Source organism: Saccoglossus kowalevskii, chromosome 17 (assembly GCF_978046115.1).
Source record: "Saccoglossus kowalevskii chromosome 17, keSacKowa6.1, whole genome shotgun sequence".
Taxonomy (NCBI): domain Eukaryota; kingdom Metazoa; phylum Hemichordata; class Enteropneusta; family Harrimaniidae; genus Saccoglossus; species Saccoglossus kowalevskii.
In genome coordinates, this window is record NC_140657.1 from 7,951,005 (window position 1) to 7,977,132 (window position 26,128).

General features: G+C 35.7%; 1 protein-coding gene across 1 annotated transcript; it reads right to left on the bottom strand.

Moving 5' to 3' along the window:
* Nucleotides 1-10,719: 10,719 nt before the first annotated feature.
* LOC100371742 (BMP-binding endothelial regulator protein-like) lies at nucleotides 10,720-25,996 on the bottom strand. Its single transcript, XM_006822493.3, has 11 exons — nucleotides 25,879-25,996; nucleotides 22,245-22,323; nucleotides 21,297-21,360; nucleotides 17,263-17,382; nucleotides 16,856-16,996; nucleotides 16,508-16,525; nucleotides 15,966-16,088; nucleotides 14,332-14,421; nucleotides 13,357-13,616; nucleotides 12,331-12,668; nucleotides 10,720-10,999 (listed from the first exon to the last, which is right to left on the bottom strand). The coding sequence occupies exons 2-11, from the start codon at nucleotides 22,314-22,316 to the stop codon at nucleotides 10,972-10,974; spliced, it is 1,254 nt and encodes a 417-aa protein (XP_006822556.2). The 5' UTR covers nucleotides 22,317-22,323; nucleotides 25,879-25,996; the 3' UTR covers nucleotides 10,720-10,971.
* Nucleotides 25,997-26,128: the final 132 nt, after the last annotated feature.

A 26,128-nucleotide genomic window follows, 5' to 3' on the forward strand; every position in this document is an offset into this window, starting at 1 on the left:
TTCTACACGGGTACGTGTTAGTATGTATTGTATTCCTTTGTTTTTTTTTGGAATGTACCTCTAGCAACACTACAGTTCAGAAAGAACTGTTACGAATATTATAAAATAAATGTTACATTCTTTAGAGTAAAAATAATAAAATGCGCGATTTTGTAGATAAATGTATAGTATAAAGCGGCACAATACGTTTTGCACATTTAAGCGCAGACATCTTCAATCAATACAGGCATTTGAGAAACAATAATTACTTCGCTCAGTTTTTCGCATATTTTTAACTGACGCGCTATGACCCAACAAATAAGTATTTATCGTATTAGTCACCAGCAAAAAGAGCTTTGTTTTTTGTTTGTTTTATTAATAATCGTTTATGAAATAGATAAGGTATAGGACAGGAAGGGGGGTACTCACATATGAAGGTACATATGATTTGCCCCCAACGTGGGTTACTTTTCTCCCAAAAATTCTTAGATATGAGACTACTTTTTCGGGGAAAAATCGCTAAATATGTTGCAGATGTCAAAAATTTTGAAAATCTTATTTAGACCAAATTTGGACAAATATTTCTTGAAATGATTGCAATTTCACCAAAGGCTTGTTTCTCTCGCCCGGGAAATGGCGTTTTCATTTTGTAACTTTTCACACCAAAATGTCTAGTCTAACGATTTCTGTACGCAGAAGCACTGAAACGGTATTTATGAAAACACTTGTACATCTGTTTGGGGTTTGTGCATTCATTCTTTGTGTAGATTTTAATTAGTTTAAAAGCTATCCAGTCCAATAAATACGGCTGGAAGATTTTATTGGTTAAAAAAAAATGGATTTACCTTTTGCTCTTATGGCTTCCTATATTGAATTTTGAAAGACAATATGTAACAAAGTTACAGCAACAATGCACAAAACTAGATGCTTAAAGCGCGATGGTCGTCGCGCAGCGCGTGCTCGAATTTCATGTAAATAAACAATGTATTTTACACGCGTTGTATACGTCGCTATGAGTCCCATATCGAACAGGACGCGACACGACGACTGTCGTCCTTTAATGTTGAATGATGCTTGATTGCGTTTTTTTTTCTTATGAACATTAGAGTGAGACTTATACTTGCAAGCATATACAATAGATAAAGCTGGGATAACTAAGGTTTACATAGTCGCCTAAGGATGAAATCACCAATAATTACGACCGAAAGATGGATTGACAGAAGTTACACAGCTTCTCCAATATATATACTGTGTCCCGATGAATTTTAGCCAAAGTTAAAATTCAGTTTTCATAGAAGAGATCCGTGCGACACGAGGGACATGCGCCCTCTGGTGTCACAGAAGGGTAATTAGATTGTTTTTGTTTCATTTCTAACATGACAGGACAGTATTTCAGGTTAGTTTGATATTACTTTGTATGTCTAATAGAAAGTTGTTTTTATCATATATTTTATTGTTCTTGTTGTAACGAATGTTTGACATCATTTTTTGTATAAGTTTCATTTAATTTTTTTTCTTTTGCCAATGTCTAATTCTTGGAATAAAGTCCAATTTTTGGTACATCGTCTTACTTCTTTACGTGCGGTATCAGTAATTGTTATAGTTGGGCGCCCTCTTACACCGTTGGCGTTTATCTGATCAGTGGTCATTTGACTGAACTTTGTGATGTTATCTTACTTCGTCCATCCCAGTACCAGGTCGCACCAGATAAACAAGTGAATTAAATTTAAAAACGTTGAATACTGTTCTGTTGAGGCGCTAGGGGATTCGGACCTTGTTAAATTGGGTGTGTCTGTATATCTGTATTTACTTTTGGCATTTTACATGTGTTTCAATGGGAAATACTTACACTCAGGTGAAGAACGAACCGAATACGAAAATATTATTGAATTTTTGTTCAAAGAAATAAAGAAAAACTCAACAAAAAGTATTTTTATATCTTTTTACAATATTATATTATATTATATTATATAAGAAATTCGGAAATTGTGTTTTTTAAATACACCACAATTCGGTAATTTCCTCAGTGTCCAGTGTTTACTCGTAAGCACATGGTTTGATAATAAAACTTACAACATCGATTATCTTGCTAGTAAAGCAAAAAACGATCGAACTTTTAATAAATTTGCAGGGGCGTCGATCCATTCTGAAAAGTGAGGGGGACACTTTTGTGTCCGCGTAAGCGGCCAATGTCCGCGCTTGCGCGAACAGGGGGTGTCTGAGAAGGGGGGGACTGCCCTACGTTCCGACATCTCTATGTTCCGACACCCCTATGTTCCGACACACAGTATACTTGTGTCAAACTTAATCTGACGCATTTAGCCGTGCGTGACCTTTTACTACCTTGATATAACCAGGATGTCCTGTGGGTTAATACTGGAAATCCAACTGTAGTGTAGTCCGGCCATGATGCTCGAAAGTCCGTGAAGGCGGGATCTTGCATACTGTTATCGGATAATTATCAGAGAATTATCAAACAATGTTGCCCATTGTATCATTCTAATAGTTCGACAATTATTTGACAATATCCGTGTCAGTTGGATGTGGTTCCAACCTTAAATCCTCCGATTGCTTAACTATCGAAGTTTTAGATCGATAATTATCGGAGAATTATTTTACCTTTTTTATGAAAGTTGTACTTCGATATTCATCAGTCGCGGAATTGCAATGTTGCCGTTTACATCCGGTAGCACCTTTCCAAGTTTATCTACATATTAATTAAAATCATTTATATATTTATTTATTATGCGAGAGATGAATAGGCACTGCATTTAGCATTCCGTAGTGTTTGCATAAGTTTTTGAGATTGCCAAAAAATACAAAGGTTTCACACTATCTCTTTCCATTCCTATATTGTGTGTTTTCGGCCAACATTCCTTGTTTACCTCCACACGTTATACGTTTTCCTATCAATCTAAGACATTGATAGGTCTCAGAGAATTCCATGTTTAAAAAAATTAAACCACCACCCACCCTGTCTAATATCAATCTAAAACATCGAAAATTATCAGATATTTATCCGATAATTCAAATGTACAATAGGCCGGTTTCCTCTAACGCGAGGATATTGCACAAGTTTATACTACCTGCAAATTTGATGCATAATTCATCGTTTAAGGTTAAGGTCCATATTAGACAGATTTCCTTAAGGAAGTCAGAAAGCACTATTATATTCCATTCTTCGTTGTTCCATTGCATTGTTCTGATATTCCTCTTTATTCTGAAAATATTCCCATATGTTACACTTATAAATTACAGTTGGTATAATACACAATTTAAATACTTATCCTTATATCTGCCAAAACATGTACATCCCGTATTTATACTTTACATTATTTCTTCAATATCCTTCGTGTTCTGCAGATGTATTTGAAACTGCCTATTCGCTCAATTGTGCAGTCGTCGATTTTGTATTTTACGTTTGTGTAAATTACCCAAACTTCTTTGCTACATATGTTTAATTTACTTATGTAAATCTTAGGTCAGGCAACGTCTCGCCATCTATTTGAATTCCATTTTTATCTATATGTAATTTCTTGGCAGTGTAATAGCGTTCTCTTAAATAAATAAATATATAAATAAGTAAATAAAATATTGAGAAAGCATAAAAAGACTTATTTTCAAATACATGAATATGTCATGACTAATTCATTTTATCATAGACAGGATTTGCCCAGAAAATGCCATTTGATGATTTTGAATAACGTATAATAAAGTTAATGAATTTATAATGTCAATAAGTAATGGATTATACGATGTAATATCCAACGTAATACTTGTACGCTACTCAAATATAGCTTTAATTTGATATATAACATGATGGTGTTTGTCTGAGGTATTCCTATTTAACATATGACAGGCTATTACGTGATTATATCTTTGTATATGTATAAGGTTGACCCCATAAAATTCCCTTTTTATTTGACGCTGTGTATAATTTTGTAAAGCTAACATATTTACCCTGATTTTCGGGGGCAAAACGGCTCAGATTCTACAGCCAAAATTGACCAAATTAATTCCCATGTTTCTGTCTATTTTATGGCATGTAAATTTGACAGCCTTGTCTTAATTTTAATTGTACAGTCAATATTCTGTAACTAGACTGATCACGCTGAACAGAGAAAAAACATGTTGCTTTGTTCTACCATGGGAAGGGGTATTTATCCAATTTTGGCTTCCGACCACTAACGTACATATTTACATTGAAAATATGGCACATTCTGGCCGGCTCAGAATTTATTGGATGATCGTCGAACATAAAAGTACTAAACAATGTAATTTAGGTCTTCCCGAGTACAAGTTGTCAGGGGCCCACATGAAGACTGTCAGGTACATAGTTTATTGTTGATCTGAACGTTTGGCAATAATTAAAAAAAAAAATATTTTGCGTCTGAAGCTTGATAGGATACATCGCATCTGAGAATATTGCCGACGATGATCACAAAAACACCTCCATGAAAGCCCATGGCCAGAAGAGTGGCAAGTATTATAATCCGGCATAGTTATTTTATAATGTAAAGAAATGTAACATTGTGTTACAAAAGGTGAGCGTAGAATAATATTTGAAGAAGAATAATGATATTTTTTCTTATAGTAAAGAGATAAAAACGCAGTGAAATGTCAAAAACGTTTCTAAAATTTCGTAGGTGTCAGAACCTATTAGCATCTCAACATAGGGTTGTCGGAATATAGGAATGTCGGAACATAGGGGTGTCGGAATATATGGATGTCGGAACATAGGGGTGTCGGAATATAGGTGTGTAACCCCGAGGAGGGATGTGCCCCCCTCAGAAGGTAGAAATCTTTTAAAAATGCAACCAAAATGAAGTCATTTGGTGCATACTTGGGGATTTTCATTCTTGATCATTAAGAATACAGTACATGTACACAGAACCAAAGGCCTTACACAAACGCAGGCTTTGATATAAGCCTATTATTGATATTTGGGTAAGTCTGGAAAGTGGAGGGGACAGTTGATATTGTGTCCCCCACCCTTCAGAAAGTGGGGGGGGGGGACGTGTCCCCCCTGTCCCCCCATGATCGACGCCCCTGTAAATTTGCAACGCGTTGCATTCTGTGTATATTTTCTGCATATTACATGCGTTAAAATTGGCTACATGTCATAAAAACTACTTGGAAAGTAACAAAGACTAGTAAATGTTAGAAGAATGACGCGATTGTGCATATCAATAATATCAAAATTAATGAATTTAAGTAACTAATTGTCTAGCTCTGTCTCTTCTTTGGGTTTTTTTTTTTGATAAATTCATTTATTGTACAAAGCAGGTACATAAATTTATAGATTGTTTTAAATACAAAATATATATGTTTATACCATGTTTTACAATAATTAGACTAATATAATATTCAAAAAATGAATATGTATAATATGCAAACCATGGACTGTTTGATGGCTCACCGTCGATACACCCCGTGTTTTTGAATTCGCACAAACAAAACAAAATATGGTTATAACGAATCTGTTGTGTTGCCGCTTCCTGTGTCTGAGAATCCTGCTGTGTTCCATTGCTTGTCCGCTGGGATTCCTGCTTGCGAGTCACAAGTCCATGGGAGTGTGTTCTCTGTGTCCGTTGCTGGGGAGGCTTATGTGTTCCTGAACTGTCCATATAAACTCTTTGTTTTTCTGAGATGAGAATGAGGTGTGACTCGATCATGTTAAATGATTCAATCATACCTGTTAAAAAAGCTCACAGATAATGATGTTGACGATCTTTGCTCTATTCAATCTCTTCCTGGTAAAATGTATAACATTACTTTCGTCAACACAAGTAAGCGTATTGAATGTGGACAGAACATAATGGCATGTTTAATTGTGAGTAAAATCGTATATAGTTGTTACTGTCTTCATTGAAAATAATGACTATGAGGTTATATATGTAGTCAATAAGGTGAGGTTCTGGCCTAACTAATCACTTTGCGTCCAAAGTATTTAATACAGTATTCAAATATTCCTACTTCTCAATTTCTATTTGAGGCACATGTCATTATGAGGGTCAAGAAAATCGTCCAATAGATGCCAGGGAATATGTAAATGATGATCCTATGGTCGCATCTCAAATTAATACACGATACTGTTCACTATATAATTATGCCACAGGTCAATTTCATGTCCTCCAAATGCAAATACAGTACCATCATCCTTACGTAAGTTTCTTCCCACAAGACCTGTAATAGCAGCTCAATACCAACCCTTATCCCAGCGTCTTATTCATATTGTATCAACATTGAGCACCCCTCCCCCAAATAAAGAAAATCCACTTGTCTCTCAATTCTTTCTCCCAAGTGATGTGCCGAGTAATTCAGACCAGGTTCTTTTTCATCCTTTATCTTTATGCCCGACAGTTTCTGGGATTGAATGTCAATATTGTCTTACCTGGCCTTTTAATGTGCAATTTGCAGGTGCGAGTGCTGACATATAGTGAATTTGGCACTACGTGACAGAGCTGTGTGACCATCACAAGCACCTTTGGGGGTCTTGAGGTCAGTGATTTCAGTGTCATTGTACTAACACAAAATAATTCTCAATCTTTGTCACATCCTACCCAGGTAGATAGATCTTACTCTCAGACCACCCCACATGCAAGCACAGGGAATAAATGGCAGACATCTGGCGCCGAGAAGAGTGCATAAATGACAAATATAACTCTAACCAACTGATGTCATATAAATGCACTCTACAAAAACGCCAATTATACCTGTGTAACACCTATGCCATATTTTATTGCGATTGGTTTAGCTTCCCCTTTCAAAATCTATGCATAATGCCATTGTAAATATAAACATTATAAAAAGGGTATATTCACAACAAAGCACCCCAAAAACCACTGAACACTTGTGCCATTATTACTTACTTTCATGTCATCATTGAGTTCTCCAGTTTGTAACCTCGTGTAGCTAGACCCAGTGTGGTTGGTCCGCCTGGGCGCACATCTTAGTTAAAACATTGAAATCGCTTGCTGAGTGTTGAATGTTGTGAATGTTTGTTTGTCTGTAATTATTTGAAAAGCTGTAAAACAGTTGTGTGCAAAGTGACAAAAGTCGAAAATTGGTGGAAAGTCTAATAATACCGTGCAAATTTGCAAAAGTTCTGCGATAAATCAATAATTGGTTGAAAAATTATCTGAAACATCACAAATTGGTTGGTTCAAGATTGCAGGATTTATTTCAAAAAAAGTTGGGCAAAAGATTTCAATTGGTTTCAAAGTTGTAGAAGTTAGCTATAAAAGGTTGACGAAATAGTCGCACAAATGGGATGCAATGTAAAAGAATTTAGTCAAAGAAGGTGTGTAAAGTTTTTCTGTTGTAGATGTTAGCTGGAGAGTTAGAATATTGGTTGCAAAATTATGTTGAAAAATAGAATGGAATGTCGAAAAATGCTTGCAAAGTTACAGAAGTTAACTGATTAGAAGTTAGACAAATTGAAAACATTGGGTGGAAGATCGAAAAATAGTAAGAGATGGTTTCAAAGTTGCAGAAGTTAGCTGGGAAGTCAAAAATGTTGGATGGAGAGTCAAACATTACTGTGATATTGCAAAGTGTCAAAAGCTATCTGAAAAAGTGTGTGAAAGGTTGAAAAATTGGTTTTTAAGTTAGTTGGGTAGTCAAAATTGTTTGAAAAATTGCAGAAGTCTGTTTGTACAATTTTATTATCAAAACAGAATTGTCCTGAAAGTAGAGCTGTTGATTTCCGCAAGGGCAGGACCTTATATATAAAAAAGATATATACTTATATGCACTCTGGAGATTAATCCTGGCTGATCTATTTGCAAATGTTGTAACCGACCAGAAAGTGTTGATCCACAGTTATACCAGTCAACATCAGCATAGTCAAATAGTTGTAACACCATCACATTATAAAACATTATTTTGACATATGGTGTGACCTATATTCATATTATGTACAAAAAAATTCCAATAATTCAATGCGCATACAGTGGGAAGGTGTGGAACCAGATTCAGAAAGTCCATTCTTCCTGAAAGCGCACACATATAACTGCCTATGAATAACTTTTCAAAAACATTCATAATTACTGACAATACTGTGCTAGGATGGTAGTTTGATGAGTCAATTGTTTCACCTTCTTCATACTGATCCGTCATAATGCTGTTTTTCATCGGCCAATTAAAAATGAAACGCAAAGGTGAAACAATGGCAGCAGCAGCCATTCGACAGAGCCTGCTAAGCTGGAAAGTTAGATGGAAAGTAAAATTATATGGGTATAATGTCGAAGAAATAGTTATAAAGTTGCAGAAGTTTACTGTACAGTCAAACAATTTGAATGCAAACTAGTAATAATGACTGGAAACATATAAAAAATTATGATTGTGGTCCGGTCCATCTAGTTATTATGGAAAAAGTGAATGCCATACTGGATTATTCAAGAGCTTTTAGTTTGTACCACCAAAGCTACGATTACCAGATTCGTTTCCTTGTTGATGAAGGTGATTTTGTTGGATTTATTACAATTTAGCTATAAATCGCGCCCTCTTGTTGCTTCTATGACATGGATGAGATGGATGCCGCTCAAAGCATCAATATTGCTTTGTTCTGTAAGTATATACTTGGATTGAAATGATATATTATCAAACAGATCAGTGAATGACAGTTTGTCTAGAAAATCTTTGCAGAAATTATTTACAAGAGCAATAATACGTTGCAGGTGCATAATACATTCATTATGGACCAATACAAAACGTCTTTCCATATCTTGAATTCAAAAGTACCTTACTACTAGAAAAACAATTAAGCATTATGAGAATTTATTAGCTAAAAAAGCTAACACCATTTCTTATAACTTTGTTAGATAAATATCACTAGTTAAATCCCAAGCCTACCTCGCCGGGCAAAGTTTTTTGTTAGTGATAGTGTTAGTGTTTACTGTTGGAGACATGATTATACCCATTGTGTTTATCTGCGGTACTTAATAATATAACAATTATTAGAGAACACAATGTTTAAACACTCATAGAATACATATATATATGTTATCTATTTAATTTATTTATATCTGTTTAATTTTTTTAAAAGATTCTTCTCATTAGTAAACAGCGCCCTCAATCAACAATATTTAGAATGAGTGGTTGGTTAAAAGTTTGATGAGTCAATTGCATCTATTGGTTAAGCTTGTTGCACATAGATGCAAATGAGTATAGGAACCATTAATGCTGTAGAATGTACTGGGAGGGGTGGAGGATTTCATCTTTGCAATGAACTGGTTGTGATGCGCTATCTCGATGTTTTCAGGATGCAGCCTGATATTTGTTGCTTTCTTGGTTGTTCAATTATTTTAGAATTTCTTTTATTTGGGAAGGTTCTTCTATAAAAATAGAACTTGAGTCAAGTTTGCGAAGCTTAGGTTTAGTAAAGGGGGAAGGTATGGTTCAGTTTATATTAATATTAATACAATTGTACCATACCTTACCCCGATACTAAACCTAAGCTTCGCAAATATTTCTATGTCCAGTCACGGGATATTCAAGTTTTGTTTAATTAAACTTAATTAAAACGCAATTCTACATTGTATTGCATTCTAATTGAGTTTAATTAAACTCAAATTAAAACGCAACCCTATATAGGAACGCGTTTTAATCGAGTTCATATCGTAACTATATTAAAAGATAGTTCAACTATATTAAAAGTTAATTCAACTATATTAAATGTTAATTCAATGTGTGGCTTCACAACTAAGGTTACACCAGTATGTATGTGCTGTAAGACAATCTCTTTTGTTTTTCAGGCTATTGGTTATCACATGTTGTACCATAGACAACTTCTAACCACAAGAAATGTGGACAGACATTCAGGAAGTAGTCATTGCATTGACACCATATATTTTGACTTTCAGAATGCTATTGAATCTGCTTCTTACATACGTCCTGTGATTAAACAATAAATAATATATGATATATTGGCACTTTATTGGATTACTGCTTATATGAGTGTATCTCAACAAAAGGTTGTGTTCAATGTTTTTTTTCTGATTGGTCAAATTTAAATAGTGCCGTCCCACAAGGCATTGTGGTGGGCTATATTTTGTTTTTGGCGTAAATTAAAGATTGAGCCGAGGTTATCAGTAGTTATGTTAAAGTGGTAACACTAAACTCTTCTGATCCATTTGTAATAAATGTGTAATCAGTAATCTGGAGAAATGAACACAACTCAAAACAGCTTAAATATCACATTAGGTATTGGTCATATAGATTTTGTTTATAGCATGGTCGCAGAGGGCGGTTTTAAACAGATCTAGACGTTGTTGGTGTGACCAAACATTTTAGGAATTTACATCAACTTAAATGAGCTGTTGCTAAGACATTCAGCATGGTTAAACGATGTTTTCGATAATGGACAAAGACTTTTTCGAAATAATTACATATTATTAAATTATATTGTTGTAATCGAGAATGCGTGCCACTGTGATGGGACCCGGCAACTGATTGTTTACAACACCGCCCTCTATAAAATATCGGCGTTGAGACAAAAGAGTATTTTTATAGAGTTAAACTGAATTTCAGTGTTCACATATTAATAACTTTAGTATCAGTAATGAGAGTCAGGCTTATTGGTGAATTATAGTTACATGTGAATATAGATATTTTTCAAAATTGAAGCACAAAGAACGGGAAGCACGCTCACACTGAGTATTTAGCATCTAGGAAATTGACATGGGCAATGAATCTATGCTGAACCATACAATGACAAATAACCACGAAGACAAATGATTCCCCATTCTAACCTAAACTTTATTGATAACCCAATTAAGCCTAACCCTGATAAGTATTTCTTAATTCCGAAAACATAATTTACTAATGAACAATACACAACATTGTCAACATATTTAATTAAATAATATAAACTAGAGACGAGGGATTCTCTTGGTACAATGGCTCAATAACGAAAATCGACATTCATTGGCATGCTTCTATTACAATTAATCTGTAAATGTGTTCGGTAGATTCCCTGCACCATTCCAATTAATACTCTAATAGTGCTTCATTGCAGCTAAAAGGAAAAGAAAAAGAAATACGTGTCAGCGTCCAATAAATCAAAATCAGAACAAATAATGTGTACCGACACATATTGATGTTTTGTGCGGGATCTCGATGTAAGCATTTTAATCTCAATTATTTCTTTATCATATATCATAGTTTTTTGTTACACATTTAGTGATTTCTGGACAATTCCCAAAATATTTCTGTGACTAATTTATCTTTGTCGACACCAGATATGTAACAGTGTTAAGTGGTGTGTCTATCTTATTAAGGCCCTTCATTGGCAAGGCCTAAAAAGTAAAGGATAAAAATGACTGAACAATCCAAAATAATGTTTAATAATGTGTGACTATAAATACCAAACTTATAATTATAATTTGTAAATGGAAACATTTTGCAAAAGTCGAGGAAGTATGATCATCTGTTTTAATGGTAGGAAATTGTTGTATGTGCAGGAATCAGGCTATAGAAGAAAGAAGATTTACAGCCTCAATTTTCACGGTTAATAGATGAGTTGCAACAAAAGATTAGAGCTGGGTGTTTTTAGTTGTTTGGCGTTGGGAGTGAACATTACCTGATACACATCTATGCAGTTTGTTAGTTGTATGTCAGGCAACCAGACTCAGAGGTTCCCAGCCAAATCTCGCTTTTTTAATTAAGAGATTTGACTAGATAGGTTGTTTTCTGACACTTGGGTGTTCGAGTTGGGTAGCCAGTTTTTTGCTGACATTTGCGTGTTAGAGTTGGGTGGCCATTTTCTTCTGACATTTGGGTGTTAGAGTTGAGTAGCCAGGTTTTTTGTCTGACATCTGGGTGTTGGAGTTGGGTAGCCGATTTTTTTGCTGACATTTGCGTGTTAGAGTTGGGTGGCCATTTTTTTTCTGACATTTGGGTGTTAGAGTTGGGTAGATAGGTTTGTTTCTGACATTTGGGTGTTAGAGTTGGGTAGCTGTAGTGATCTCAACATGAATGGTCTGTTAGACCAGGTGTCATTATTATGTAACAATGGTGCAAGTATATAAAGCCTGGACTTGAATAAACACGTGTCAGTATTATCAGCACTCAGTGTGTGTCGTGTCTCATCTCTTGTATCGCCCTGCCAAATGCTATACGGACGTTTCAAGATATTACATTAGCCAGTTTTTTTTCTGACATTTGGGTGTTAAAGTTTTGTAGCCAAACAAGCTAAGCATTCTCCAATACCCAGAGTGTCGCAAAAGAGATTTGACCATCTCTGGTAACAAGAACCAGAAGAAAGCAGGAAGTGACGCACGCCTAAATGCATAAAGCAAGACAATTGATATGTGTAGTTCAGTGGTTTGAGTCCATAGGTAAACTTACTCAGGGTCGCCAGTCAATTTCCAGGTGTACCCGAATTCTGCAATAACTTCCCTTGGTATCTCCGTTAAGTCGAACAGAGGAATGAGCTCCAGGCCCCATGGTGTCCATTTTTGGAAGTCATCGTATGGGTCACCATTTCCATTTCCCAGTAGTCCGCAAACTTTAATGGAATCAGGGTTAATATTGACATCAACACGCCCAATTCCATTATACCACACATCAAATACATTCTTCTTCGAAACGCACACCTTGGTTCCATCTCTATACACCCTTATATCGTTATCGTAGTCTTCAAATGTCGTGAAGTTTTCAAAAGATTCTCTCGGTTTTTTGTTTATCTGTTTAAAATGTATGTATGTGTCAGTGGACACTATTGACCATATCATCTGAATAACAATAACGTTACGTAACTCGATGTTCAATTAACAGTTAATAAAACTTTGAGTTACTGGCAACATACATTTTGGTTTTTGTTGACAATATATATATTTTGTTTTGTTTACCTTTCAAACAAGCAATCTTATTGCGCGGTCAAAAATGAAAGACGCTATGTGGATGTTCGAACGACAATCTACGTTGCTGTAACTCGAATTTAGGTTAACTGTTTCGAGTTATTAACCAGAAGTTTGAATAACTGCTAATTAACGTTCGGGTTACAAAATTTGAAAGTTAAACAAAACAAAAAAATATATGTTGTCCGTTACTGTTATTCAATGTTCGAATTATTGAAATGGACATTTAACAAAAACTCAAAGTTCTGTTGACTGCTAACTGAACATCAAGTTGCAATTTGGGCGTGGTTCCACAAAAGTGGGCGTGGTTTCAAAAATATGGGCGTGGTCACTTTTATATCTCGATGTCCGTAACTCGAACAATACAGCATCTCATAAAGTGATGGCATAAAAAGGGGAAAACAACTTTTGACAGAGTTGACGCCTTGATCACTGTTTCAGGAATTTCAGAAAATTATTTGGAACAAACTGTAATAAATTCATCCAGAAAACATGGTAATGATAATATTCTTACCGAAATTTCTTTGCCAATAAACAGTTCAATTTCGTGTTCCCCTCCTCCTATTTTATCTGCGAAGATAGATAAGGCATGCACCATTGTTGTAAATGCTCCAGTTCGGTCCTTGGCAGCAATATGCTGGGATATCACTTTGAACGCTGCATGGCCATTCGGGTTACTGCACTCTCTAACCAAAACGTACGAACATTGACCATCAAACCTATAAATCAAGTGATCCAATGTTTCTAGTACAGGGTCCCCTCTTACACCCGCACCTGCAATGAGAATTGAATGACATACCACTGTAAGATTGGCATAGCAACAGAAACAGGTCCCGCAATTCAAAGAAACAAACAAACAAACAATGCATTATAGCTGGAAGATGGCAGCCGGAATTAATATGCTAATCAGAGCCAAGGCGGCTGCACTGATTATGGTGGGGGTGCCTACCGCTGGAATATGTTCTTAGAGTAAATCAAAATCAGCCATGGAGAGAGCTTGAATCAATAATGCCTCTCTTGGCCACATGCTACTAGAACACCGCCACTACTAAGATAATATGATAGAGCAACGGAAAACAACAAGGTCCTGTAGCCTCCCCATTTTTTTCCGCCGCGCACTTCTTTATTAATGCGAATATTTTCACATTTTGTAAAATTGTCACTAAATTTAATAAATTTTATAAAAAAATGTCAATTGTTATCAACATTTTATACGGACAGAAATAGTCTGTACAAAACCATTTTACAGATGGTGCCAACAGATGATAATGGCGCTCAACGCATTACCGAGACGGCAGAACGAAATTTTGGAGGCGGGATCTGCTTTGAAATCTAGACCCTCTGAGACGCTATTTTCTGCATTTTGAGGTGCAAGACAGGCATTTCTTTTCAACTGTGTCGCATCGACACACAGGATTTCAGCTTGATTGGGGGGGGGGGGGCACCGCCACTGATTTACACGGTTCTAATCTACATTTTGGTGTCATACCTGGTTTTGCTCCTTCGCCCGTTCCAGTTCCCGTAATCGTGTTAACCATACTGCCAGTTGGAATGTCAGTGCCATTCAATTTTGTCATACCTAAAATAATAATGGTATGCGATATATGGTTGTCATTTTACACCTACATTCATTTCATCGAATCATTTAACTTGTTACATCACAGGGAGCCCAGGAACTATAATCAACTGTAATACGCAGTCTCTATGAGCGCGCGGGGGGGGGGGGGGGTATCGGCTGGTATCTTGTGTAAGAAATAGACAAGGGATGAAGGCTCCAGCCAGCTCACATTTTTTAAACTCGAAAAAACAGACGAAAAAAATAAAAAATAAAATCTAAAAAAAATACCAGGTTGAAGAATATTAGTTGCTCCTTCGAATTTCGCCAAAGCCTTGCCTACATTTTACCGATATCTGCAGAATAAATCAAGAAAACTACTAGTACACAAATTGACTCCATTTAGGAATTCCTAACGGTTAGTCCGAACGCACGACACCGTTGGAGGCGTGGCCTGTTCAGCATTTATCAACAACCAATCACAAGATTGGTTACGAACCAGTTGAGCAAGACTAACCGAGTCGTGACCTCGATGTGGTTCGTTGGTTGTTGACAAATGCTGAACAGGCCACGCCCCCAACTGTGCCGTGCGTTCGGGCAAACCGTTAGGAATTCCTAAATGGAGTCAATTTGTGTAGTTTTCTTGATTTATTCTGCAGATATCGGTAAAATGTAGATAGGGCTTTGGCGAAATTTGAAGAAGCAACTAATATTCTTCAACCTGATATTTTTTTTATATTTTATTTTTCGTTCTTTTCGTCTGTTTTTTCGAGTTTAAAAAATGTGAGCTGGCTGGAGCCTTCATCCCTTGTCTATTTCTTACACTGGATACCAGCCGATACCCCCCCCCCCGCTCATAGAGACTGCGTATTACAGTTGATTATAGTTCCTGGGCTCCCTGTGGTTACATGAAGCCAACCAAGAAGCAGTCTGTGGGTTGGTATAATGCACACAGTTTAAAGGGCGGTGGTCATCGCGCAGCGCTTGTTCGAGTTTTATGTCAATCAAATAACGAGTCAATCAAAAGCATAATACGACACTATAGATGTATTATGACAATAGAAATACATTTGATTGTATTCCACAAGTACCATTCATGCGAAACAGAACCTCAACTGAAAATTGGACAGTTGATCATATGATTTCACTCTACAATACAGTTTGTCAAACATTTGTCAAACATTCACCCACAGGGCGTAGCTCAGTGCATGGGGTGTGTTATACTGGGTAAACTATGATTGGGTATGTTTGGTTAGACATGATGTGTGTTATGTTTTGCAATGAATGTGTAAGCTATATTCGACATAAAGATGTGTAATTTATGTTCGACATGTAATTATTAATCGATTTGTGTTTAATATTAATAATGTATAATTTATGTTCGACATGTAATTATTAATCGATTTGTGTTTAATATTAATAATGTCTAATTTATGTTCGACATGTAATTATTATTCGATTTATGTTCGTTATGTCAAGTTCAATACGAAATGATGTGTAATCTATGTGCAATGTTTAAGTATATTTTGTGTTTGATATAATGTGTAATTTATCTTGTACATATTTACCTTTACAACATTTACAGTGTTTTAGACCCCCGCAACATTCCGGATCTTCTCTCGCAACGTAACCGGCTGGACACGTAACTGGTTTGCATAGTCCTTGAAACACCAAGCGACATGTATCGTTCACTGTTAGCAAAAATAGAAAACGTACAATTTTTAAACCTGTATACGTATTTATATTTATAAATAGATGTAGCTTAATTAGTCACGAAGTAAAACTTCTATAATCAAATTTATACTTCGTTAATATCCCGAGGTAGTTGATTTCAGTATCATGTGACATTTTTTGTCGAAGCACCTCATTAAATGCGCCATTTTGTTCATGCTAGTTCATAGCCGGTTATGACCACTAAACGTGTCTTTACTCATCTTTTAACCAACGATTTGTTAGTTAAATGTTTCATTTGAGAAAATATTGAGTCATATTCATCACGTAACATCAAAATCAAGATACAATCGCCTAATGTGACGTCATTCGAAACAATTGCGCGCGTTTCCAGACCCAGTCCATTTATCCGCCAAAGTGCACACTTAATGTTACTTACAGGCAGTTTCACAGTCAACTGAAAAAAAGAAAGAAATCAATTGTAGCAATTAATGTATTAAAAAAACAACACATTTTTGATTTGGAAACAGTTGGTACGTTTGTGGTACCATATTTCAATGAATATTGACATTGACATGGACTACGCATTACAGTGTCAGTAAATAAAATATTAATGAGACAGAACACTGATTTATAGTTTTACTTTCTGATCCATAGTGTCACTGATAACCAATATTTGTAGATGATATTCATGCAATATCAATATCACATCTTCAAACAATGACAATGACCTGATTTTTTTTTGAAGAAAAGGAAATAAAATATGACATAAAATGTTTGATTTTACCTGTACAACAAATCTTCCCTGCATCTGAACATTTACAGTTTTTACCGGGGTAAACGATTTTTCCGGGTGGGCAGAGATGGTCGCCATGGCTGTAAGGAGTCTCACACGATCCACAACCACTCAGGTCATCATTACAATCGTCTAAGGACAATGATATTATTTAAAGAAATTGGTTAAACTTTATACAATTGCAATATATTTCAAAACCTATTGAATATGTAATGAGGGTCTTGAACTAGTTTTTGAACTTACAAACCAGAATTGTTGTGGTTTCACCATTTTCAAATAAAAATGGCCACCACGGTTGGATTTAAACGCTATGGAGAAAACACAAAGTCATTGTTTTCTACTAATTTGTATTTGTATTCCCGAATATGTATTTAATACAAGTCAAAAAACAAACTTACGAACACAGCATGATGCACCCGTATTACATACACCTGTGGAATCCTCCATCTCGTACTGCATACAGTTGTCTCCACTAGGTTTGATTTGGCGACAATTTCCGCCATGGTCTTTGCAATCAACTATAAATATAACATGTATTTACTTCAATACTCAGATTGTATTGGCGCCATTATTAAGAATCGACAATTTACACATGTTAAGGGCTTATTTACGTGTTACAAGTTAATACTGATCATATCACTGCATCTTCCTTCTATCTACGTATTTACTCTAGGCCCGCCTTTATTTCCCGTTATTTCTTCCGTCTGTTGAAGACGAAACCTTATTGTGATTACTTTGTTTAGTATTTTTCATTTGATAACCGTTGCACCGATTGACTCCATATTTGAAATGTTAGCAAAAGTTGTAGTACATGTCCTCAAATGAGGAACAAAGGTCACATGATCTAGCCACCATCTTGGATTAACATTTTCTTTTGCATTTCATTTGCATAATTGTTATTAAAACAATTTAAGAAAAATCATTTCGTCGGCCATCGCACAGGGACTATACGTATTCTCCACGTTTCACATCACAGCAACAACTGTTCCAGAGTAGAGAATTTGTGAATGTTTTTTTCACATGTTTTCACATTGCTATAATGAAGGCGTCATAACGACTAACATAACGAATGACCATTTATGTTAATGCAACCTCATTATTATGCAGGACTGTAATATCTCAATTACTGTTGTAGAAAAGCACATGCAGTCATTGCTATAATGAAGTCACCGGGCAAGAAATGTGATTAACATATTAGATAACCATATATGGTCATGCGACCTCATGATTATGCAAGACTGTAATATCTCAAGCACATGCAGTCATTGCTATAATGAAGTCACCGAGCAAGAAATGTGATTAACATATTAGATAACCATATATGGTCATGCGACCTCATGATAACATAATATCTCAGGCAGTAGTGAAAATTGTGACATGCAACCAGCGCTCGCCCTTCTGAAATTTAAATTACTTTAAAGGTGCAATCTGATACTTTATTGGTGTGTTTATTGATGGTGGTCAGAAACCAGAGCGGATGCACACATATGACAGCAGCTGTTAGTTAGTGTGTCCGCCTCAAATCGGGAAAATTATAGGTTCAACTCTCATGGTCGACTGCCCATTCAGCAGTTAAATTAAAGGAGAACATGCTGCCACGTGCCAGGCTCGCGGTGGTCAGGTTTGGAATCATGGTGCAAAGTCGGGGCGTTTGTAAAACTGTCGGTTCTGTGTTCAGTTCCTGTTCTCAGTGCACATAAATAAATCATCATGTAGCGAGCAGCGGATTGCTGCGGGATATTTGGAATTTACTCTGAAAATGCAGGACTCCATTGGAAATGATAGAACCCCATTTGAAAAAAATGAATGACCAAGCTTATGTAAATTAAATGAATAACTAACATGGTTAAAGGGCATTAGAACATTAAATTCAAACTAAATACTGAAAATAGTTTGTGACGTATGTCTTACAATTTACATATTTTCGTACATAAACAGGACATAAAACTAATAATAAACGTGAACGTGTCATCTGTATTTTTTATAAGATAGAACAGATTGTTGATATTGTTTAAAATCACAACTCAAATTCGCCTGCATAAACAACATAGTATAGGCTCAGCGAAGCTTTGATCAAAACCAATGAACCTATCACGCAGAAACAGGGGCCACCCCCTTTGTAATGTCTGTCCAGCCCCTGAATCCAAAAGTATGTTGCTATCTTGATAAAGCCCAACAAATATGCAGATTGCTACGTGGGAAGGGTTTTATATGCAAGGAGAGTGCGAGTAGGTGGGTTGTACCTGACTTAACACCCTTCGCCCAATATATGTATATTTTGTAGAAATTCTCATACTTTTGAAGGCCTCCATTGAGTCTTAATATGCACTAATTTGTACGAATTTCATAACGGGAAATGGACATATTTCTATTTTTGAATCGAACATTTACTACTCAATGCGTGAATCGTATTTGTGAGTGTTGACATTTCGGAAATTGTGGTTATTGTTCTCATGTTTTTACATACTGAAATTAAAGCAGGTTGGCTGTATACACACAATCTGCATAAAGACTAACTTTTAAATATTCTTCATCTAAACACGAAAAATCATAGAATAAAATACTGCAAAAGCTAATGATACTGAGTTCAAGATGGACCAGTGTGTCTGTCTCATCGACCACTATGTGAGCTCCGAGTTCGATTCCAAATTTGTGGTCACATTATGTATTTGATATCACTTAAGTTGACTTAGCTCAGTACAGGGACGGATACAGGATTTTTTTTATAGGGGGTCCAAACTTTAAAATCGCCAGACTAAGTTAGTATTTTTTTTTATATTATACAAAAACAAATTGAATAAATTGTTCAAGGGGGTCCGGGCCCCAAGAACTCTCCCCTAGATCCGCCACTGCAGTACTCCCTCTAAATGCCATTTGAAACACGGTTGGTGTTCGTTGATATTGAACCGACATGTTTACGCGTTTTGCTATTCTGGTTTTATATTGAACGAACCAGCTCGCAGTAGTAACCCTTGCAAAAAAAATTGTTTTTTTTATAAAGTAAAGCATATTTTATTCACATTCGTTATAAATACTGTATAGAGTGGCAGCCTGCACAGATTGCTATGAACAGCGGATGAACATTGCATGTCATAGGTAATGAAAAGCTCGGTGTCACTGCGTGAAAATAGTATACAATTACAGAATCGGACACCGTAACTAATGTGTTACCATATGGGACGTATGGAACAATAAACTGTTCATATCGGCACGTACATTTATTCCTTTTACGGTATTACGAATCTTCTCGATTCTATTCTTTTCACCATGGGATTAACCGGTATCAGATGTGTTTATGGGGTAAAAAGAGAACGTGAAACCGCTGTCATCGTTAATACACCACCTTTTATGCGTGTTTTTTTGGGTGAAATTCACAACGCGTAATTGCTACAGAGCAACAAGTGACAGTATCTTACCAGTCACGACTTACCAATGTTCAAAGTTTGTATGCCTGTCTATGATCAGTTACAAATTGTCCTACACGTGAACTTTTGTAAGACAATGAACGTGGACATACAGCCTGCATTTCTCACGACGGCTCAAATAGGTGAAATCATTCAAACCCGAGCAGCACAAAGATTTGAAACAATGTTTTGTGAGAATAAGTTATTGTAGACATTTGGGGATACCATAAGTCGACATTTTTTAATCAAATTGTGCCCGGGTATAAATGTTTCTAGAAGTAATTATAACATACATTTAAAAATGATAAAAAAAAACATACGAAAATATGATATTTTGTGTTTTTAGTTCAAATTGTTATAAAACGAAAATGAAAGTTTCCAATCATATGTAGTTCTACAAACTAAAAAAATAATTTGCAAGTATGTGACAATTTTTTTCTTAGTTGCAGTTCTTGAACGACTTTTGATTAGTTATTTTAACTCCCTGTCTACCGATTTGCTTGTGGTTGGCAGTACCCATATGAACAAAATGGTAGCTGTGAATATGTACTCGAATAACACAATAACCTTGCCAAACACAACTTATGTATCGCAAAACCTTCAAATACAACAATTATTTCAAATTATGGGGCGAAAAATCCAAACTTTCGAATATTCTCGCCAATTAACTATGTCACACATACAATTTTAAATTAGTCCCAGTAAGCTATTAATAACATTCACGTGAACGTTATTTTGAAAGTGTTATACTCCTGTTATGTCGCATTTCACGAATGTAGAACATCTTGCTATTAACACATCTTCAACATACGTTAAAAGTAATTCCTACCATCGCAATAGGGGCGAACTCACAATTCAGCCCATGTTGTTCAGCAAAATAATTTACTGTTTCAACAAAAATAACGAAAAAGTATAAATTCCCCATTTCCACATAGTGTTGTTCATTTGCTATATTCTACTTCATTAACCCATGTTAAACTATAGGGAAATTTACAAATAATTTTCAAAAAAGGGTTAGGTTAACTCACATGTACTTGGCAAGTCATCCTGTCGTTTGTCCGGGGCATCTAGACCTTTATATGCTCGTTTCATCTGGAAATACATCAGAGATAGATACATTATGAATAGCTTACATTTACGGTTACTGTAAACACATTAAATATTCGCTGATTTCCAATTTCTCTATTTTGACCGATAAGTGAAACCCACGTGAACATGTCAATGACATTGAATTCTTTGTTTTTCTGCCAAGTTTGTGAACCCAGTAAAATGGTTTGAAGAATCAAAATAATTAAATACTGATGTAAATGAATGGTTTTACACTACTTCAGTTATTAGGCAAGGGATGTTTTTACCCCATTTTATTGAAACTCGGGATGGTATAATTTAATCTCTTTACTTAATAACATTACAGTTATCAGTCTGAAATTCTAATTTGTCAAGCGAGCTCTTATAAAAAAAAAAGACATAAAGCGGCCATTCGAAATACACGCAATCAAATTAAGTTTGCCTTTGATGATGAAATCTGATTAATTGAGAAGTTTGCTGTTCATTGGATAATTATGTGTGTCACATGGCATTGGATCGTCGGAGTGTTCCACACATGTGTACATTTTATTCCGTCGTTATTCACATTCGAAAATTAGAAACATTTAAGTTCTTAATAATAGGTTCTACCCGCCCTCTAGCGACAAAGTGCGTCTATGACGTAAATGATAGAAAAGAAGGCCGCTCACATCATCGCAGCTATTTGTATTAGTAATCGTTTATTATTAACAACACTACTTAGTAATGAATTCCATATATTATAATTGACAAGTACGCTACAAAGAGATGAATTGATTTGAAAAACATTACTTATAGCCGACTTCTTTATTTTGTATAGGAATTGGTACATTGCGCCACGGTACGACTTGCTGAATGTGTAGTATTGAGTATAAGTTATAAGTTTTAAAACAATTACATTTATAACTTACGAAATGTGATATTTCGATCGATTGAACGGTCACGGCCAAAAACAAGACACACATAAACTGCGTGGTCTTCATCTTTGTACTGAAAAACAAACATGCAGGTTATCACATTACACAATGGTTTATTTATGTTTAAAATATTTAAATACTATATTATAGTTACACATCTAAATATTAATAGTGGGTTATAAATATAACATAGTGTTCTTCTGGTAGTCTGATGAACTTGTGCGGTCACTAATTGGTGTATTGTACTGTACGTCATTGGTGTACTGTGCAGTACGTCATTTGTGTATTGTGCAGTACGACATTTGTGTATTGTGCAGTACGTCATTTGTGTATCGTGCAGTACGTCATTTGTGTATTGTGCAGTGCGTCATTTGTGTACTGTGCAGTACGTCATTTGTGTATTGTGCAGAACGACATTTGTGTATTGTGCAGTACGTCATTTGTGTATTGTGCAGTACGTCATTTGTGTATTGTGCAGTACGTAACTCAGTAACGTAAATCATTAGTATAACATACCGTAAATCATTTGCGTGTTGTACGTTAGTGTACAATAACCCACTTTTGTATTTCACAATAACTAATTAGTAAACTACACAGCGTGTCATTGGTGTATTATACAGTGACTCATTTGAGTATTGTACAGTAAGTCATTGATGTACAGTAAGTCACCTCACTGGTGTAATGCAATGTTACTCATTGGTGTATTGTATAATTCATTGTATAATGTATTGTAACGTATCCCGTTGGTGTATTGTAGAGAAATGTTTTATTGTACAGTGACACATTGGTAACAGTACAGTGAGTGGTTGTTGTATTGTGCAGGTATATCGTAGTACGTGCTATATTACAGGGTCAGTTCTGTGAGTCCCACCTGTCAGTGGTTAATGTCCATTGTTTATATATCAACTCTAATATTTCCATTCTAAATGAATGGTGACTTTACCAAGATCGACATATTTCGACACGAGCATAAACGAAATCAACGTCCCGAGACAGAACATGTTGTTTTTTGATTACCAATGTTTGCAAATTGGTATATTTGAATATTTACTATAATTTCGATACTTTTCGTCCAGAATTGTGATACCACGAATGCACATCACATTAATTACAGTATTATAAATCCCTACAAATAGTGTGGTTGACACATGGGCTACCAACTCTTAAAAGTTAGTGTCCCTGATGAAAAATTGGGGGACCAAGTTGCCAGCGCTATTAAAACCAGTATAAGCAGTATATGTATATAACACTGTCAGTGATAATATTTGATGTACTAAGGATGTAGTAGAGGTTTTCGTGAAGTAATATTCACACCATATACTTCGCGAGAGTTCATAATTCACACTATTAGAAATCCATATTATATTAGATGCAACTTTCATGTAGCCCTTATGCGTATTTTTTTAAACTGTAGAAAAACATGAAAAACATATATATAACAGGTAAGCATCTAAAGTTGTTCTAGAACTTGTTCATACTTGACTGTGTGATTTATTATTTATTTAAAGTACATAGGAATGTGCCAACCGTTTAACAGTGTTAAAAATATAACAATTATATAAAGAAAAACAATATATATATAATATATAAAACATTAATTTGGATTTTATGTACCAAAAAAAGATGGACACTAGATAGCTTATTACTTTACTGACGGTCATTATATAATTTACTGCTCCAAAAAGAGGGCGGAAACGTTACCCGGCCCGGCAGAAAACTTGACGGACTCTGGCGACCGGTAATGTTTAAACACTGTTAATTACATTTTATTTTGTGGAAAATTTATAATTCTTTTTTAAATCGTAGACTATACCACGACTGGTATATTCAGTGGCGTGTACATTGCTATTAATTATTCCAGTGGTATTATGGAACCCGGGAGTCGAAAACTTACAAAAAAGGTAAGTAAGCGTGCGTTTGCGCCAGGCTTGTGTCAGGCCACACGTGCGTTATATTTCCGTAGAACAGGTCAGACCAAAAGCAGCCTTTCTTATTGGTTGGAAGCTTTCAATTAATGCTAACGTGGTGACAACTATGGAGGGCGCGGCAGAACAGTCCCGTCGTAGAAATTTCGCGTCAGCGCGATAGATTACACAAGCTCGTTTTGTTTAATTATCATATAAAGCAATAATATTTCCACAACTGGGACAGTCTAATAAATGGTATGTGGTAGATTAGACACCACGTCATAACCCAGGATACACAGAGTAATGATAAATTGGATAAATAAATGACGCATTTAATGTAATTCATCTGATATATATCGAACATTCTAGAAATAACACAACTGGACATGAATAAATACATATATAATGAGTATGGTCTCAAACAATTAAGGGTACTTTTGTTGGGTTATGAAATCATGGGGCATGGCTATATTATAATATTGGTATTTAGGTGTTGGGGAGTTAGGGTCTAGATTGTGCGATAATATTGGTTATGGGGACACGGGAATCGATGTATGTGTAGATAGTGATAGTGGGAATAAGGAATTGATGAATGGATAAGGATATTTCATTGGTGCAAGAGGATTTTGGGAATATCTGTGTATGTGTAGGAAGATGGTATTGGTCCTGGAGAATTGGGGATGATTGGGTCTATGTAAGAAGATACTATTAGTACCGGATTATTGGGCAGGGTAAACGTCTCTTGATGCTATTGGTCCTGGAGAATTAGGATGATTGTGAAATGATCTGGGTCTGTGTAGGATACACTGGCCATGGAGGGTCTCTGTAGGGGGATAATATTGGTGGGATGGGGAGAGGGGTTATGATATAGATGTAACTTCATGGACACTCGTACTTATAGTGTAATTTCAACGTCAAGTGATACAGGTTTCGGGAGCTCTTCAGGTTTGACCCCCTCGCCTCACATAAACAATTATGTATACGGTAGTGTTTTTATATTATTAAATCGTTTTTTTGTAATATGGTCTACTTGTGGTAGAGCTCCAAACTTATTACTGTGTGTATGTTCACAACACTGTCTAAATATATAAAGGAACATAGTTTGATGGCTCCGAGGAAATCTACATATCTACTTAAAGATATAGATAGTGAGATTGTTAGGGTGTTGGTGTTCTATGTAATCAGAGGAAAGCAGTCTAAACAATTGGGGTGTAGGTGTATAAATGACAGACATTTGACAGTTGAGTATGAAGATGTATTATTGGTCTAATGACAATCGTGGAAAGATGGAGATGACTGTAAATTTTGAACATATTTTGTCTGATTTCATGATTTATGTTTGAGTTCTTAGTATTTTAAAAGAATCAGATCGTGTGCATGCAAGGGATCGCTAATACTTTGCTACCGTTTAAAAGACAAATATGTTTATCCATGGCTTGGTGTAATAACGACCATCCAACGAACCATTCAAACGTATAACATTAAAGAAGCAGTCAGTCTACATAGAAATATAAAGTTTCACGGTTGAAACAAATCCAGTGACTACAATCTACGCAATATTTCCAGCACACCACGTCAGCGTTAACAAATGTGTATCGAAGACCAACCAACACCCAATAAAACCCGTCTATAAAATATCACGCAAGTAAAACTATATACCTTCTAGATGCTGAGACGAACACAGAAAAAGAAGAGACGAGATAAAATAATGTCAAACTCACCAATGTCTTGATTCAGCAGATATAATGCTGCCTACTGATGAGCACTCTGTGAACTGATATATGCGTTTGTGGGAGTCTTATAAAAACAATTGCATTTGGCCGTCCGCTGATGTTTTCTGAAGGATTTAAATCCAAAACAGCTGTGTCCACACCCAGCCCATCAGTTGTGTGAAGTCATATGACTACATATGGTGCCACATTTTATGACAGTGTGACGGTAGTTCAATCTAGTATAACCAGTCCCGACAAG